Source organism: Clarias gariepinus, chromosome 3 (genome assembly GCF_024256425.1).
Source record: "Clarias gariepinus isolate MV-2021 ecotype Netherlands chromosome 3, CGAR_prim_01v2, whole genome shotgun sequence".
In the NCBI taxonomy this organism is placed as follows: Eukaryota; Metazoa; Chordata; class Actinopteri; order Siluriformes; family Clariidae; genus Clarias; species Clarias gariepinus.
The window spans coordinates 47,850,612-47,870,389 of record NC_071102.1 but is presented as its reverse complement, the minus strand read 5'-3'; the positions used below and the strand labels follow the sequence as shown (position 1 = coordinate 47,870,389).

Genomic DNA, 19,778 nt, shown 5'->3' with positions numbered 1-19,778 from the left:
TGGACTGATAAACACAAACACACACACACACACACACACACACACACACACACAAACATTATCACACAGCTTAACTCAACTACCTCAAAATATTGGGACTGGACTGACTAATCAACACAAGTGCAGACACACTGACCTACACCACCAAACTATCGTACACACCAACCTGTAAATGCTTCACTGTTTATCTCTTTTGCACAATGCTCATTACTGGACTACTTTTTGCACTAATTCCTCAATTCTTGCTGCTGTGTTAAGAAAATGTTTATGTTTACCCACTACCTCAACACCATATTTTATGTTCTGTTATGTCGTGGTTGCGCACTCTCACTTTGTTGTTGCTCTCGTTTGGACATTTGCACGTGCACTTTATGTTGCTCTATGCCTACTTGAATTTAAACTTGAACTTAATTACAATATTTGTTAATTTAATTTAAATGAGGTTTGGGCTCAGGATTTGGTATTTGTAACGGGTTCGAGCCTATTTGCACGGGGCGGCACCATGAAGCACGGACACGAGGCGAGGTCTTACAGGAAAAGGAATAATTTATTTAGGTAAAATGGGAAAGGAAAGGTTTAAAGGAAAGAGGATGGAAAGAAACGTAAAGGGATGAAGTTGGCGCTGTTGAAGCTGGCGAAAGGTGGCGGTGGGCAGAGTGACAGAACGGAGCATGCGAAGCACACTTGCTTTTATAATGCAGAGCCGGAGATGCCTACAGAGTGAACGAGGTGCGATATTAGATTTGGGCGCATGCCCATCACAGGCGCACGCCGTGACATATCGTGATCCTCGTCTTTAACTTCCTACGTAGTCTAATCAGTGCTCAGCTGCACGCATAAGATAAAAAAATGCGTTGGGGGAAAAACAGAAAAGAGACTTACTCTGACCATTTTAATAATTCACGTATACACGGAGTTTTGGTAAATTTTTTGATGCGGTCAAGTTCCCTGAAAACAATACAGAATAGCGTTTGCTTTAATTATTTTACAAAATCATAAAGTTTTTTCTTCATTGTGACGCCTAAAAATAGATGCAGGATTATTTTATATAGTCTAAATAAAACTGCTTTTCTAAACATAGGCTATTGTTGTTTATCTCCTTTTCTTTAATATCCTACAAAGTCTAATCAGCGCTCAACCGCACGCATAAAGTTTTCGCGGAGGAGTTTTCTTGAAATATTTAATAATATTTATGTTCCTATTATAATTCCTATTTGTCCTGGGATGTTGTTCTTTTAGTGTTTTGAAGACATGCAGTGATTCAGGCCTCTTTTTAAATTTCTGCAAATTTTATCTTCTGGATTCTAGATTCTAAAATTGACATTATTAATGTTTTACTGGAATAGAGGAAATGGAGATTTTCCTTATCATAACATAAATTGTATTGGTTGTAATCAGCTCAATTTTATAAAAGATTACAACAAAAACCAAAAAAATATTCCATTTGTATTTTTCACCTCCAAAATAGCATAAAAATCAGGGGTTGTGTTTAGAATGATTAAAAACAATACAAGGCATGTTATGATAAGAAAACTTTTTATCTCATCCATTCCGTCAATTCCATTCTACGCTCAAGATCACCGAAAAAAAATACAGAACCCTGTTTACTTTCTTTATTTAACAAAATCATAAAGCTTATATACGTAGCTTATATAGTTTTACTATATAGGTTTTGCACATTAATCTGACAATGTTTTAATTTTATGGTCATTTAGTTTCATTCATTTCAGTTAATAAATCTACTACAAATTTAAAGAACACAAAATATAAGATTACACAAGGCCCTGCAAGTGTAGCTTTTCTAATTACACATAAAATCTAGAGACTCAGTGTGTTAACGTTTACGTTGATTAAATTCGATCCTAAAAATATTGAATAAAATTTTAATGATACATTTTTACTATAATGTTACTACTTTGATTATGAATTTGTTTAATTACAATGTTTCACTTGATTTTGTCTGCAACTACGTGCGGCTCTAGACGAGCCGCGGCTCATTAAGCCTGAAGAGAACAAACTAATGTCTGAGGCGTCAGTCTATAGCTATATAGCGCCACTCAGCTGTAAAAGCCAGCAAACGCACAAACCCAAATACTGTCGCCATACGCCACAACGGTAAAAGTACAGAAATAGCATACATGAACAGTATCAGTCAGGATTTAGGCCTTATCACAGCACAGAGACAGCACTCGTTAAAGTAGTAAATGACCTCCTATTGGCCTCTGATCAGGGTTGTGTAACTATGCTTGTATTACTCGACCTCAGTGCAGCTTTTGACAACATTAATCATAGTTTTCTTCTTTACAGGTTAGAAAATGTAGTAGAAATTAAGGGAACAGCTCTCTCCTGGCTCAGATCCTACTTGACCGATCATTATCCGTATGTAATCTTAAATGGTGATTATTCTCTGTAGAGTTTGGTGTTTCACAAGGTTCACTTTTAGGCCCACTGCTTTTTTCCCTATACGTGCTTCCTCTGGGCAACATAATCCGTAAGCGTGATATTAGTTGAAAATAGGGGTCTAACTTATTTTCACTTTATTGGCTCCTTGTAAAATTTCACATTGATTTTTACTATTTTAAATCAATCAATCACGTCATTGTATCTGAGTGAACTGCTTGTGTCTTACGATCCGCCACACCTACTTTGATCAAAGGATGCAGGCTGCTTGTCAGTACCGCGTATTATGAAAACTACAGCAGGGGCAGAGCTTTTTCTTACAAAGCCCCAAAGTTATGAAATAGTCTTCCAAATAGTGTTCAGGACTCAGACACAGTCTCTATGTTTAAGTCCAGGCTAAAAACCTATTTATTTAATTAAGCATTTTTGTAAATAGATTTGCCATAGGTAAAGGAACAGATCTTGGGGACTCATGGACGTAGAGTATTATAGTGAACTGGTATGTTTAGATGCTGTCTTCCTCACTCTCATTGATCACTCAGGTTTGCTGACGGTAAGGTGATTGTTTTCTTTACATCTCAGTTCCCCCTCATGTCTGTGTTTCCTTCTGGCTCTCCCTTTTAGTTATGATGTCATAGTTAGTCCTGCCGGAGTCTCTGCTTGCACTCTACAGTTAATATACATTCACATGATACATTATGTGACTGCGACCATACCCAACTGTAATCTCTCCTCTTCTGCTCTCCCCTCTCCTGTTCTCTCTCCCCATTTCACTCTTTCTCTCTCTCTGTTGAGCTACACATGTTGTTCCTGAGCTGCCAGTGATCCAGACTCCCTCTGCCCTCCGGACCTGTCTGACCCATTCTGGTGCCCCTCTTCTGGTTTGAGATCTCATCACATGGATGCCCTGTGTGTCTCTTTGGGATGAGTCTGGTGTCTAAGGATGGTTTTACTTTACCAAGAAGAAGGTCCTGGCCTCGACTAGTGTTGACAGCTGTTTCTCTGAGGACTTGACTAGGCTGCAGTTACTCGATAGTTCAGGACTGGAATTTCCTACGAGTCTACCTGAGCCTCCAATTACTACCTGGACTGCATATTAACATCAAATAATATCAACTGTTATACTGAACTGCCTGCCAACTTACATACTGTATAAATGCAGATCAATTCCTGCTCTCTGTTTTACCCAGATGAGGATGGGTTCCCTGTTGAGTCTGGTTCCTCTTAAGGTTTCTTCCTATTACCATCTCAGGGAGTTTTTCCTGCCACTGTCGCCCTCGGCTTGTTCACCAGGGACAAACTGACCATTTTGATTCATACACATTGTCTCACATTTCATACAGATTTTCATTTTCTTTTAATTTTTGTGAAGCTGCTTTGAGACAAGAGGGATTGAGTTAAATTAAAAAAAGGCAAATTATGCAGATTTCTGCACTCTGCAGGTTGTGTATAAATCTAATAAGCCCATTGTAAGTGTCCGCCACTAGAGGCCACTGTTTTTATTTTGTAGTTTTGTTGGCCGACTCAGTTTCCCAGCAGGCACCTCGGTCAGGTGATGCGGGTGTACACCTGAACCGAGGTAGCCATCAATCAATCTATAAATAGCTGCTTAGACTGGGAAACTGGGTCGAGCATTTTTGGTAACACCACTGTCATTTGTGTGGGCTTTTTGTTCTATGTTTAGTTTGTACTTTGATTTTAGTTGTGTTGACTTGGGCTCTCTTATTGGCAATGTCTCTGTGTATGTTTTGTGTGTTTGTGTTAGTGGAGCTGATTCAGTCCTGTCCTCCTGTGTTCTTGTGGTTAGCTAGAGCAGGTAAGTAGTTAGGTGTGTGTGTGGCTAGGAGCATGATTAGCTAAATTCTATGTTGAGTTACAGTACAGTTACAGTACTAGCATGCTTCTAGCCATAGCCCCTCTGTGTCTCTAGCTGTCCTGTGTTTCCTCTCCCCCTAGTGTCCCAGTGTGCCTAGGTTTAGAGTGCTGTCCCTCCTGGCTTTGGAGTAACGACTAGCTTGTGAGTGCCGCCTCGCTTAGTCTTGGAGGGCTGCCTCGCCTAGCCACTGGGTATCCTTTGTCTGTGTTTCTGTGCCCTATTCCCTAGTGTGTTTAAGCTATTAGGTAAGTATAGCTTAGTGCATGTTGGGGCTAAAGACATGCTTAGCTAGGTGTATGTGTAGCTGACTGCCATGGTTAAGCTTAGCTTAACCATGTTTAGCTAAAAGCCATGCCTAGCTGATTGCCATGTCTTTAGCCCTCGTCCCGTCCCTCTCTTTGTCTCTTGTCTCCCGTTCTTCTCTAGTGTCTCCCGTTCTTCTCTAGTGTCTCCCGTTCTTCTCTAGTGTCTCCCGTTCTTCTCTAGTGTCCAGTTTCAGCTCCATGCCTCGTTTGTGTCCTGTTATGTGTTTTGTGTCTCCCCCTGCCTGTGTCTCGCCACAGGACGTGTTTTGTGTCTCGCCACAGGACGTGTTTTGTGTCTCGCCACAGGACGTGTTTTGTGTCTCGCCACAGGACGTGTTTTGTGTCTCGCCACAGGACGTGTTTTGTGTCTCGCCACAGGACGTGTTTTGTGTCTCGCCACAGGACGTGTTTTGTGTCTCGCCACAGGACGTGTTTTGTGTCTCGCCACAGGACGTGTTTTGTGTCTCGCCACAGGACGTGTTTTGTGTCTCGCCACAGGACGTGTTTTGTGTCTCGCCACAGGACGTGTTTTGTGTCTCGCCACAGGACGTGTTTTGTGTCTCGCCACAGGACGTGTTTTGTGTCTCGCCACAGGACGTGTTTTGTGTCTCGCCACAGGACGTGTTTTGTGTCTCGCCACAGGACGTGTTTTGTGTCTCGCCACAGGACGTGTTTTGTGTCTCGCCACAGGACGTGTTTTGTGTCTCGCCACAGGACGTGTTTTGTGTCTCGCCACAGGACGTGTTTTGTGTCTCCCCCTGCCTGTGTCTTGCCAGAGAGCCCCTGTTAGCACAAAGTTAAGTATGGTTTGAGTTTGTTTGTTCCTTTGTTTGTATCTTTATTTATACTTTGTGTTTAACTATTATTAAAAAGACTATTTTGGGTTACATCACCCCTCTGCCTCTATGCCTGCTCCTTCCGCCCACGGTGTTCAACACCTGCCACAACACCCCGATCATGACACCCATTACTTTTTTTTTTTCAGTTTTGAAGGTTTGTATAGTCAGTGATGTGCTACTGAACATATACACAAACATACAATTCAATTTTATTTGTATAGCGCTTTTAGCAATTTTCATTGCCGCAAAGCAGCTTTACACAGTCAAAAGAATTAGCTGTGCTATTACATACACTGTGCAAATGTAAGCAAACGCAGGAATGTTCATGAAAATTAAGCAGTTAATAAACGCAGCTTCATCAGTCTGTAAATATATGTAAAATAAATATTTCTGTGACTGCTGACATATTTGTGGAGTCAGTTATATGTCAATCACAAAATACATCTAAGAACTGTGTGACATTTATTTGTAAAATAATAAACCAATAATCTGTCTTTATACTAACCAGCTAACCAAGATAAATACAATGACCATTAGAGTCATGTGTGTGTGCGTGCATATAATACTGTGTAGATTATATATATATATATAGTCACTGCAGGTTTATGTGTGGACAGTGTATGCAGCCAGGGCAACAGCAACATGGCATTAAAAGAGAATGGGGGTAAGAGAGAGAGAGAACCAGACAGTGAGATTAGACAAAGAAACAAAGTAGAAATAAGCAGACAAAGAAAGGAAACAGACAGAAGAAAAGAGATAGGAGCACAAGTGGAGTGTGTAAGTCCTCGCAGTAGGACTTACACTCTTAAGGTTTCTGAAGTGTGAGGAGCTTGTACACTGCTCATCCATGGAATTACCTGTGCATTCTGTCGGTTGTCCTGCTGATGGTACGGTGAGTCTGTGCTCCAGTTCTCATCAACAGATTTCTGGAAGATCTGAGACCGAGCAGTTACCCAGGATTCAACAGGACTGAAAACATCATAACACCACATCAGTGAGCAAGACAGAGAGAGACGGAAAGAGTGAGACACACAGAGAACATTGAAAGAGAGTGTCAAAGGGAGAAACAATGAGGGAAAGACAGAGAGAGAGAGAGAGAGAGAAAGAACAAGGTATTTCTGACTCACTGACTGTCATGGTTTTCCTGTGGGGCCTCCTTAACCCCATGACCTCCATTAACCTCGTTGACCTCATGACTTTTGTCCTGATCAGTGTTTGCCTCCATGCGCTGAAACATTAAGGGGGTTCGGTTCTGTGTGCGACAAAACAGGGCTGACAGTCAGAGTCATACACACACCTCACCAAGAGCTCCTTCACCAACATCATCATACTGTAATCAGTGACACTGTTACACAAAAATTTGTCATGAAAATGAAATATTAAAACTCTCTATGTATGATCACATACAAACTATAAATAGCAGCGATTAGCCAATCAGAATTCAATATTGTACCGCGCTGCTCACAAGCTCATCCAAGTCTGCATCATTTTTCACGCTGTTCGCATTTTCGCAATGGCCAAGAGAACAGTTTAAGCACAGCTTTAGACATATTCCAAAAGAAAGAGAACTGAAGATATGATACATACACTCAAATCCTCTCAGCCGAGAAACGAAGGATTCAGTTTAACATAGGAGTTTTTGAAAATGACAGCTTTAATGGTTATAAAAGACGAGTTTATTACCCAGATTGTGTTTCATTCCCAATTTAAAGAAGAGGTTTTGTTTTTTCATTAGACTTTGTGTTTTTACCTACTGGCTACAAAGTAGACTTTTAAATGCCATAATAGTAATTTAAGTAATTTAATTTGTGTGTGTGTGTCTGTGTGTGTGTGTGTGTGTGTGTGTGTTTGAGTAGTCAAACAAAACTACAGTACTATTAAATTCAATTATTTATTTACTAATGTTTATGTAGATTTTTATTCTACTCTTCTAATCCTCCCCAAATGAAAGCTATGGAAAGGATCAAAAGATAGTTTTGACAATTGCATGTTTATGTGCATGTGTTTTGTTTTGATCCAACTTGATTTAAAAATGTGACATATTTCACAATCATTTTGTATGGTTAGTTACAAACAATTACAACCCCCTTTGAATTTTTTTACAATTCGACCACAGGCTGTTGGTATTTTGGGGTGGTGCTTGGTGCTGTCGTCTGTATTCATGTCTGATTGTTTGTGTTCATGTTTAATATTGGTCTTTGTCTTCATATTTGGTGTTTGGGGGTTGTAATTGTGCTTATATTCAATGTTTGGAGCCTTGTCATACCTGTTCTTCTCGGAGCGCCTGCAGTTTCTTGGCTTTACTCTGTCTGTAATACTCCATAATCATCATGGCAGCATATATCTTCCCCACCGTCAGGTCTGTAGCTGCTGAGAGGACGCAAAAGTTACCTGCACTATTAGAGTGGGTTGAAATGGACCCTGTGCCTGGGGGGGTTGGGTGCTGGTGGAGTGGGGGGCATGGGAGCGGGAGACAAAATACAACACAGCACAAAACACACATAACAAAGAACACAGTACATAACCTCACACTCACTTAAACCTGGTCTTTAACTGTATGGTTGAGGGGCATAACCCTTAATTTACCATGTACAGTCCAAGACCAGGTTTAAGCATGACTAAAGCAGAGAAAAATTAAGATTACACATAAAGGGCTCTAAACACACAAATTACACATTATTAACAACTACTCACAGCAACGCATTATACAAAAGCATGAGGACACAGAGCCAACTGTCTTTTCACAGGCAGATGTTTTTTAGAAACAGTGTCACTTCCATAAATCTTAAAAGAAACCTTTAATGTAATAACAGTTCCACAGGAACCCTAAGCTGGAGAAGATGCTTACTGTTTAGCACCAACTTATTAGTGCAGATAATGTTATTACAAAAAAAACATAATTGCTAAAAAAACTAGAAGAGAGATTATAAACAGTCTAGTGCAAAGTAAAGTGTTTGACATACAAGATATAAAACAGGGACCTGTGCAGGTACACTGCTTCTGCACTAAAGGTGTGTGTAATTACAAAATACAAGATGTTTTACTGGAGTGAAAAGACTTCTATAGAGAATTATTTTCATCTATAGTAAAGCACCCACTGATAACAGACAATAGGGAAAGAGAGAGAGAGAGAGACAGGGTGTCATGATCAGGATGCCCACCAGTAGGCAGACAATGTCCAGAAGATCATTAATGTTGTAATGCACCTCTCCATAGTCGCTGATGAACTGATGAACATTAAGGGAACCAAGAACCCATGATTTTTTTTTCATTTTAATTTTAATCTATCTATCTATCTATCTATCTATCTATCTATCTATCTATCTATCTATCTATCTATCTATCTCAAATTCAAATTTTATTTGTCACATACACAGTCATACACAGTACGATATGCAGTGAAATGCTTTAGACAACTGCCCGTGACCTTAAAATAAAAGACTATGAAATAGAAAAATAAATATAAAAAGGAAAACAGAAGGTAAATTTAACTAAGAAAGAATAAAATAAAATATAGAATTAAAATAAAATAACATAACTGTACAGTACAAAATATGCAATAAAAGAGACATATATGAAAATATAGAAAAATAAAAGACAGCTGTACTGTACAGGACCAAATATACAATATAAGAAACATTTATGGAAAATATGGTAAATAAGAAAATAAGAACAGCTGTGCAATACAAAGATATAGAATTTAGGACTATGTGTGGAAATGAGGTTGAATATAAATTGAGTATATATAGAAATGTCATGGATTTAAAGTGTTTAAAGTGTTTAAAGTGACTTGTGCATCCGGGTAACAGAATGTCCATGTGGTGTGCAAATAAACTTAAAGTGACATATTTAACGTGACTTGTGATAATTTAACTTAACTAATGTCCATGAATGTAGAGTTGTGCATTGGCCACTAGTGTAAGTGAATGTCCAGAATGTCCACAGTGAGTGCAAAAACCATGTTTGTGGATGTGCAAAATGGATCAGTACTGTGTGGAGACCGTATCGCCTGCGGGAAGAAGCTCCTCCTCAGTCTCTCTGTGTTGGTCTTCAGGAAGCGGAATCGCTTGCCAGACCTCAACAAAGAGAACAGTCCATTGCTGGGGTGGCTGAGGTCCACAATCTTCCTGGCCATGGGGCAGTCGGAAGTCTTTCGAACGTCTGAGGTAGAAGAGACGCTGTCGGGCCTTTTTCACCACGGTGTTGATGTGACAGGACCATGACAGGTCCTGTGTGATGTGAACACCGAGGTATTTGAAGTGCTCCACTCTCTCCACTGGGGTCTCGTTGATGATGGGGGTCTGGTAGTTCCTCTCCTGCTTTGTAAAAAAGTCCACTATCAGCTCCTTTGTCTTGCTGACGTTCAGGAGGAGATTGTTCCTCTGGCAGCAGTTCTCCAGATTCCTAATCTCCATCAGGTAGGCTGACGTTGTCAGAGATCAGGCCCACCACGACTGTGTCATCAGCAAACTTAATGATGGTGGTGGAGCTGGAAGTGGCCGCACAGTCATATGTGTACAAAGAGTACAGCAAGGGGCTCAGAACACAACCCTGGGGGGCTTCAGTGCTGAGAGTGATATAGGCTGAGACATGTTTGCCCATCCTTACTGCCTGTGGTCTGCCAGTTGGAAAATTAAAGATCCACTGGCACAGAGATGAGCTGAGTCCCAGGTGCTCCAGCTTGGTGGTGAGTGTGGAGGGAATTATGGTATTAAATGCTGAGCTATAGTCGATGAAGAGCATTTTAACATAATTCCCCCTTCTAGTATCCCAATGAGACGTGGTGACATAACTTACAGCAGGTTATGGTCGCTGAACCGCTGGATGTCCAGGTGGTGCTCCGAAAACAACGTGGGCTTCATTGATAATTGGAAGACCTTTGAGGGCAAAGCTGGCCTGTTAGGGCGGGACGGTGTCCATCCCACTCGGGAAGGTGCTGCTCTCATTTCTTGTAGTATAGCTCATAGTCTTAGAAAAGGCCTAGTTAATCGGTGACAATCCAGAGCCCAGGCCAGGGAGCAGACAGACAGGCTAAACCAACCGTCTGCTAGCTGCATAGAGTCGTCACTCAGGGTTCACTCTATTGAGACTGTGTCTGTTCCCCGAGCTAAAATCAAATTTAGAACGACTCAGAAAGTCTGTTTTAGTAATTTAATTAGCATAAAGACCACAAACTTGGATCAGACTGAATGCGCAGCCGGCACCTCTGATCTGAAGCTAGGACTGTTAAATATTAGATCTCTCGCATCTAAAGCAGTTATAGTTAATGAAATTATCACAGATCAGGAGTTTGATATACTCTGTTTAACAGAAACCTGGATTAAACAGGACGAGTATGTAGCTCTAAATGAAGCTAGTCCTCCTGGATACAGCTACATACACCAGCCTCGGTTAACTGGTAGAGGAGGAGGCGTCGCAGTTATTCACAATGATAATTTGACTATAATACAAAAACACGGACACAAATTTAATTCATTTAAAATTCTTTATAGTAACATAAGTGTATTTAACTATATTAAGTCAGCTCAGTCGATCCCGCTAATTGTCATTTACAGACCTCCTGGGCCGTACTCTGAATTTCTTAGTGAATTTGCAGATTTCCTCTCAAACCTAGTCGTTTCTGTAGACAAAGTGTTAATTGCTGGAGATTTTAATATTCATTTTGAAAACCCAGAAGACCCTCTGAGAACTGCATTTATGTCTATACTGGACTTGGTAGGAGTAAATCAGTGTGTAGTAGGACCTACTCATAAAGCAGGTCACACTTTAGATTTAATAATATTATTTGGATTAAGTATAAGAAATTTATTCACAATACCACTATCTGAAGTTATCTCAGACCACTATCTTGTCTCAATTCAAGTGTGTCACAATAATAATGTACACACAGCGCCGCGCTACCGTATGAAACGTACATTCACATCAACTACCAAACAGAGTTTTATCAGTAATCTCCCAGAGTTCCCAACTTTGATTAGATCACCGTCTGACCCCACAGAACTCGATCAGGCGACTGAATATTTAGAGTCGACATTTCGCTATACCCTAGATAATGTAGCTCCAGTCAAAAGAAAAATTATTAGAGATAAAAAACTTGCTCCCTGGTATAACGATCACACGCGCACTTTAAAACAGACCGCTCGGAAATTAGAACGTAAATGGCGTCAAACTAAATTACTAGTATTTCAAATAGCATGGAAGGAGAGCATCCTGAACTATAGAAAAGCTCTTAGTGTAGCTAGATCAACATATCTCTCCACTCTTATAGAAAATAACAAAAATAATCCTAGATTCTTATTTAATGCTGTAGCCAAATTAACCAGAAATAAGACCACTGCAGAAATCTCCACAACAACATCATGCAATAGTGAGGACTTCATGAACTTTTTTAATAATAAAATTGTAAATATTAGGCATAAAATTGAGGTTTTGAAACCGAACAATGTAATTGATGCAGATGTTAATCTAGCTATGTCAGACCAGAACCTAGAATACTTTACTCCCCTTGAAGAGAATGAACTAATTTCACTCATCTCTTCTGCAAATTCATCAACCTGTATATTAGATCCTGTACCGACACATTTTCTTAAACAGATAGTACCAGCAATAATAGAACCCCTGTTGAGAATAATTAATTCTTCACTCAGCATTGGTTATGTTCCAAAATCTTTTAAATTAGCAGTTATCAAACCAATAATTAAGAAACCTGACCTCGACCCGTGTCAGCTGTCCAGTTACAGACCAATATCAAACCTCCCCTTTATCTCTAAGATCCTGGAAAAGATAGTAGCGGAGCAGCTATGCTTATATATACATAGAAATGGCATACATGAACTGTATCAGTCAGGATTTAGGCCTCATCACAGTACAGAGACAGCGCTCGTTAAAGTAGTAAATGACATTCTATTGGCCTCTGATCAGGGTTGTGTAACTATGCTTGTATTACTTGACCTCAGTGCAGCTTTTGACACTGTTGATCACGCTATTCTTCTTCACAGATTAGAAAATGTAGTGGGAATTAAGGGTACAGCCCTCTCCTGGCTCAGATCCTATCTGACCCATCGTTATCAGTATGTAGACTTAAATGGTGATTATTCTGCATGTTCTCTAGTGGAGTTTGGCGTTCCGCAGGGTTCAGTTTTAGGTCCACTGCTTTTTTCCCTTTACATGCTTCCTCTGGGCAACATAATCCGTAAGCATGGTATTAGTTTTCATTGTTATGCCGACGATACACAGTTATATGTCTCAGCAAAACCTGATGAGAAAAAACAGCTTACTAAAATTGAGCAATGTGTGCAGGACGTAAGAAATTGGATGCTAATTAACTTCCTTCTGCTAAATCCGGATAAGACAGAAGTTCTAGTCATAGGACCGCATACAGCTAGGAGTAAAATTTTAGATCACACCGTAACTTTAGATGGCCTTTCTGTTCCATCAAATGCAACAGTAAAAGACCTTGGTGTGATTATTGATTCCAGCCTTTCATTTGAAGCACATGTAGATAATATTACCAGGATAGCATTCTTTCACCTCAGAAATATTGCCAGAATAAGAAATTTATTGTCGCTAAACGACGCAGAAAAACTAGTTCATGCTTTTATCACCTCTAGGTTGGACTATTGTAATGCCTTACTGTCTGGTTGTTCAGCTAGATGCATAAATAAGCTTCAGCTAGTCCAGAATGCAGCAGCGAGAGTCCTCACCAGAACCAGAAGATATGAGCACATCACCCCTATCTTATCTTCACTCCATTGGCTCCCTGTGAAATTTCGCATTGATTTCAAAATACTACTCTTGACATATAAAGCATTAAATGGTCTCGCGCCGCAGTACCTGAGCGAACTGCTAGTGTCTTACGATCCGCCACGCCTACTTCGATCAAAGGATGCAGGCTGCTTGTCAGTACCGCGTATTATGAAAAATACAGCTGGGGGCAGAGCTTTTTCTTACAAAGCCCCAAAGTTATGGAATAGTCTTCCAAATAGTGTTCGGGACTCAGACACAGTCTCAGTGTTTAAGTCCAGGCTAAAAACCTATTTATTTAGCCAAGCATTTTTATAAATAGATTTTCCATAGGTAAAGGAGCAGATCTGGGGGACTCATGGACGTAGAGTATTATGGTGAACTGGTATGTTTGGATGCTGTCTTCCTCACTCTCATTGATCACTCAGGTTTGCTGACGGTGAGGTGATTGTTTGCTTTACATCTCAGGAAGCCCTCATGTTTGTGTTTCCTTCTGGCTCTCCCTTTTAGTTATGCTGTCATAGTTAGTCCTGCCGGAGTCTCTGCTTGCACTCTACAGTTAATATACATTCACATTATACATTGTGTGACTGTGACCATACCTAACTGCCATCTCTCCTCTTCTTCTCTTTCCCCCCCTCTTTCTTTTTCCTCTCTCCTCCTGTCCCCCCTTTCACTCTTTCTCTCTCTCTCTGTCGAGCTACACATGTCGTTCCTGAGCTGCCAGTGATCCAGACTCCCTCTGCCCTCCGGACCTGTCTGACCCATCCTGGTGCCCCGCTTCTGGCTGAAGATCTCGTCACATGGATGCCCCGTGTGTCTCTCTGGGATGCGTCTGGTGTCTGGGAATGAGTCTCTCTACCTAGAAAATGGTTCTGGCCTCGACTGGTGTTGGCAACTGTTTCTCTGGGGACTTGACAGTTCGTTAGTTTAGGACTGGAACTTCCTACAAGTCTACCTAGAGTCTTCAAAAACTACCTGGACTCCATATTAACATCAACTGTTATGCTAAACTGCCTGCCACCCTACACACTGTATAAATGAAGATCATTTACTGCTCTCTGTTTTACCCAAATGAGGATGGGTTCCCTGTTGAGTCTGGTTCCTCTCAAGGTTTCTTCCTTTTACCATCTCAGGGAGTTTTTCCTTGCCACTGTCGCCCTCGGCTTGCTCACCAGGGACAAACTGACCATTTTGATCCATACAAATTCACATTTCATACAAACCTAAATTATTCTTTTGACTATGTAAAGCTGCTTTGCGGCAATGAAAATTGCTAAAAGCGCTATACAAATAAAATTGAATTGAATTGAATAGTATCCAAGTGAGTAAGTGATGTGTGGAGGAGACAAGAGATGGCATCATCAGTAGAATGGTTTGGACGGTAAGCGAAATGTAGAGGGTCCAGTGTGTCTGGTAGAGATGAAATGATAAAGTCCTTGACCTGAGAGAAGCAGGATGTGGTTTCTTTGGGACAGGAACAATGATGGACTCTTTAAAGCATGTAGGGATCACCGACTGAGATAAAGAGATGTTGAATATCTCAGTAAACACAGGTGCTAGCTGGTCTGCGCAGGCTCTGAGTATACAGCCTGAGATGCCGTCTGGTCCTGCTGCTTTCCTGGTGTTCACTCTTTTGAAGGCTCTCCTTACATCATGCTCATAGATGATGAACGCGTTAGCATTAGCGCCGCTAGCATTAGCATCGCTAGCGTCTTTAGCTGCAGCTTCAAAGCGAGCATAGAAAGTGTTCAGCTCGTCTGCCAGAGTCATGTCCGTGTTCGTCATACCGGTTGTGGGTGTTTTATAGTCCGTTATTGTCCTTAATTCCTGCCACAGGCTCCTACTGTCACTCCATTGGAGTTGTGACTCTAGTTTTCTCCCGTAGCGCTGCTTTGTCTCTTTCACCGCCCTTCCGGGCCTTGTACGGGTCCAAGTCCCGAGATCCCAAGATCTCAGAGCGTCGCGGATGGTTTTATCCACCCACGACTTCTGGTTGGGAAACGTTCTGATAGTCTTTTTCTCCACGATATCATCCGCTAGTTTCCCACTGAATCCCACAACCGCTTCCATAAACAAACTGATGTCATTATCGGAGTTGTTTCTGAACATGTCCCAGTCTGCGTCATCGAGTGCGTCCTGTAACGCGGCTACCGATTGGTCCGTCCAGCGCGTGACCTCTCTCTGAACCGGAACTTCCTGTTTCAGCCCTTGTTTGTATTTTGGCATGAGGAAGATGGCGGCGTGGTCGGATTTACCAAACAGAGGGCGAGATTGTGCCCTGTAGCCATCCTTGACTGTAGTGTAACAATGGTCCAGTGTCCTTTCACCCCTGGTGGGGCAGGAGTTGTGTTGATAAAAGTTCGGCGCTGCGCGTTTGAAGTTGGCACTGTCCTTGTGTTGTGTTTGGTGCTGTGTGAGTGCCTCATGCAGCTCGCACAAGGCAGTGTCCGTGTCCGCTTGTGGTGGAATAAGATTATGACCGATGTGAACTCCTGAGGTAGATAAAAAGAACGACACATGATATACAGTAGTTCCAGATTTGGTGTGCAGGAGCGTGTGAGAGGAACAACGCTCGCGCTGTTGCACCAGCTGTTGTTCACCATTAACACACGCCACCTCCCCTTGACTTCCCAGAGTCCCGTGTCCTGTCGATGCGGTGAACCGAGAAGAACTCGGCCGGAGTTAAAAACTTTGAATTGTGAGTACATTGTATACCAATAGAAACAAGAGTGTCTCTATCATACCTAATGTACTCAATAGTGGTGATTTTGCCAATTTAAAAAAGCTGAAAACCAACTTAAAAAATAAAGAAAAGGTGGTCGAGGCAGTTGTGACGGCAGCCGACCTCACCGGCGCCATCTTGGGTATCCCCCCAATCTATCTATCTATCCATCCATCCATCCATCCATCCATCCATCTATCTACAGTATCTATCCATCTATTCATCCATCCATCCTCCTGTCCCTGGCCCCTCATGTTATTTTGTAACTCGAAAAGACTGGTTTTCTTGGTTTTGTGAACCCCTCGCTACTCTGATACTCATTAGTTCTCCAGATTTCTCATATTGTTGAGTCTATTCACTGACTGCCTGCAGGTGTGCTCATCTACCCAAGGGACAAAGGTTAACAGAAAGGTTAATGAATGGAAGTTTGTCTGATCAGTGGATGCAGAGCAGTGACTGGTCAGCTGAGAGAAGCTCCTCTGATGAGTTTTAATCTGATTGGTCGATTATGTACAAACCTACTATAACTTACACTTATGTGGCGTGACCAGCAGGTCCAGCTGCTTCTGAGACAGATTTGGCCAAATTGCTATCATCTCCTTTCGCAATTCTGCATCCATCTGGTGTTTATCAGCTCCCCCTATGCACACACACACACACACACACACACATATACAGTTGAAGTCAGTCATTAAAAAGATTATTTTAACTACTTCCCAGATTTCAAGTAATTTCAAATTTTTTATAGATTATTTTACTTATAATTCACTATATCACAATTCCAGTGGGTCATAGTTTGAAGACTGTTCAGAGTCTGAACTGTTGACTAAAAAAGCTTGGAAAATTCCAGAAAAGTATGTCATGGTTTAAGGTTAACGACAGGTTCTGATAGCCTAATTGACAACATGTGGGGATATATGGTAAGGCCTATTGTCACACTTAGCGAATCAAAAGAAATCTGCCAAGCCCACAGGTAAAAACTAGGCTACAGTCTGAAGCTTCACACTGGGCAAAAATCTTATTTTTTGTCTGAACTATCGTTATGACTTGAGGAAAAAAGAAGGAGGATGGCTATCTTTAGATCCCAACTATAAAGCATAAAAATGGGCAGCATCATTTTGTGAGGGGCTTTATCCAAGAAGGGATTGGTGCACTACACAAAATAGACAGATCATCACAACCATCACCAACCTTTCCATATCATCTGGTCATGTTCATACTGCTTTTAAGAAGCCAAGGGTTAGACCCATCCTCAAGAAACTCTGCCTGGATCCAGTGGACATCAGTAACTATTGGCTGGTATCACTTCTGTCATTTTTCCAAAATCTTAAACACACTGTTTGCAATCAAATGTCTCTTTATTTCCACAGACTGTCTGTCACTGAGAGGCTCCATGTAGCTAAGTCAGCTAAACTGTCACCTGTCCTCCTTCCCTTGAAGCTCTTAGCTGCATTTGACCCAGTGAACCACAAGATACTCCTGTTTATTCTTAGAAGCATTGAAAACTTATTGCAATGTGCAGTCTGGCAGGTCTGCATCTGTTTACTATTCATCCACTGCTGCTGATTCAGAATGCCTCTGCTTGGCTTGTTTTCCACCTTCTCGAATTGTTTCACACTGCTTCCTGTAACTGCCTCCATCAAATTTAACTGTTAGCTTAGCTAGCCGAACTGATGCTTGGCTAGCTAAGCCAAAGGTGCCAGCACCTGCTTACCTCTCGGCTCTAATCACACCTCGCACACACCACATTGCTTCTGATCTTTCAGCACTGCTTCAACCTTCTCTCATTGATCAAGGAAAACGTGCAAATAGGCTATATTCTGTTCTGGCACCATGTGGTGGAATGAACTTCTTCTTGATGTCCATTCAGCCGAGTCACTGGGAATTTTTAGCCCCCTCATCCCCCCATCCCTCCCAACAATGTGTGACATATGGTACTTAGTAAACTAATAACAAGTATAATGATCATTTTAATAACAGAAACTTCACAGCACTTTTGATAAGAGCGTCTGCCAAATTCCTAAATGTAAATATAGATCGCATCATGAGGGAGGAAGATTATTTGGATATGCTGAAGCAACATCTTAAGACATCAGACAGAAAGTTAAAGCTTGATCTCAAATTGTTCTTCCAAATGGGCAACAACGCCAAGTGCATTTTCAAGGCTCTGTGTGATCAAAGAAAACCTGCCCCAGTAACACCAGTTCTGTCAGGACAAATGGGCTAAAACTCCAGCAGCTTATTGTAAGAGCCATGTGATAAGTGATCCAAAACATCTGATGTGAGTTACAAAATTTATAGGCAATATTGGCCAATAATAACTCTGCTTGTAAACTTTTGAGCCACTGGGAATGTGATAAAAGGAATAAAAGCTAAAATAAATATTTCTTTTTGTTATTATTTTTGTTCTTAAAATAAAGCAGTGATCCTCACTGACGTGAGGCAGGAAACGTTTACATGGATTTGGCTAAGGTGTGTATTAACTTCTGACATTAACAAGATATATAAATGTGAAGGCGAACAGGAATAACTACAGGTGTATGTGGATGTTTCGTACCTTTAGCGATCTTGATATCAAGTGCTGTACGAATTAATGCCATCAGTGTGGAGTTGAAATGTACCGTGTTGTCATCAGCAACAGGCAAATCCATACGCAACAGTCTCTGTGGAGCCAATCAGGAAGGTTTAGAGTTTGTGCTAGAGCATTTTAACCTCCAATCAAATAGGTTCCAAAAGGTGGAGGGAGCTCCTCTGCTGAAAGAGCAAACATATTTGGCACTGCCTAAGGATATTTCAATATATAATTAAACTTTCTTTCAAATCCTTTTAATGAGAAATGTTTATTCTGTGAATTGTAACTGCTTTATAGAGATGGACTCCACAGAGAAACAGAAATGATTAACTGGAATCTGTGAGAGTGGAACCACCCAAAAGAAGCTCGTTTTCATTTTGGATAACTTGTATGACTATTCCAGCATGCATGCTCTTACAACAGTTGGGACCAAGGCCACCAAGGCCACTGGGACCAAGGCCACAATCATGAGTACATTTTGGCCTAATCTGCTTTACTGATTCTCTGTTGACAGATCTTGATTTATTTTTATGCACCATTTGACTAGAGTGTGACCCACTGAAAAATGATAAATAGCTGAGCCATGCTGTGGTTTCTGCTGTTCCTCCACAGTAGGCTGTCAGCAAAACCAATGGAAAGAGGCCAATATGTCCCCATGAATATAGCCTAACTGTTGCTAATAATGCTAGCATGCTTGTCTAAGAGACATCACTCATTCTTGCTCTCAGCCAATGAGGAAACTGTTGAATTGAGAAAATATGGCATCTGGTTGGAGAAACCTGAACAGATCTTAAATTCATACTATGTTTTAAAGGAAGGTTTTAATTCAGAGTTTTCACAGATCAAACAAGGACAATAATGTTAATGGTAAATCAATGTAATAAAACTCAGCCCCTGCTGCTGCTCAGAGCTCCCCCTACCACTCAGAGGTGGTCATTACAAACTTAACACTTAAACTGAACGAATGAAACAGGGTCAAAGTGAAAACATTTCCAGAACCTCAGTTTTCATTCGTTGAATTTACCTTTAAACATCAAAGTCGGGCGTTAAGTTACAAACCATGACACAGCATTTGTGAGTATGTTAGAGAGAGTGTATGTGAGAGTGAAAATGTTCTTAAAGATATTTCTTATTCATGGTCATTCCAGCGCAAGCCGCAGCTCTTACACTTACCATGCAGTGGTTCATGCAGACCCCCAGCGACCACATCATCTTTCGTGACCCTGAACATGCAGCATGCTCATGCAAACCAACCCCTCCCCGACCCCCCGTCCTTACCCAACGGCGCGGTGGACACGGCCCCGCCCCACGGCCCCGC

At 41.2% G+C, this 19,778-nt stretch overlaps 1 protein-coding gene across 1 annotated transcript in view; it reads right to left on the bottom strand.

Annotated features, from left to right (window-relative positions):
- Positions 1-19,778, bottom strand: part of cacna1ab (calcium channel, voltage-dependent, P/Q type, alpha 1A subunit, b) — a 136,152-nt gene that overhangs the window by 19,102 nt on the left and 97,272 nt on the right. Inside the window, exons 38-42 of the mRNA XM_053491779.1 lie at positions 18,446-18,551; positions 16,421-16,528; positions 7,687-7,790; positions 6,548-6,672; positions 6,278-6,389 (exon numbers count right to left, since the gene is read on the bottom strand). Coding sequence (XP_053347754.1) covers positions 6,278-6,389; positions 6,548-6,672; positions 7,687-7,790; positions 16,421-16,528; positions 18,446-18,551 — 555 coding nt within the window. The remainder of the gene's footprint in view (positions 1-6,277; positions 6,390-6,547; positions 6,673-7,686; positions 7,791-16,420; positions 16,529-18,445; positions 18,552-19,778) is intronic.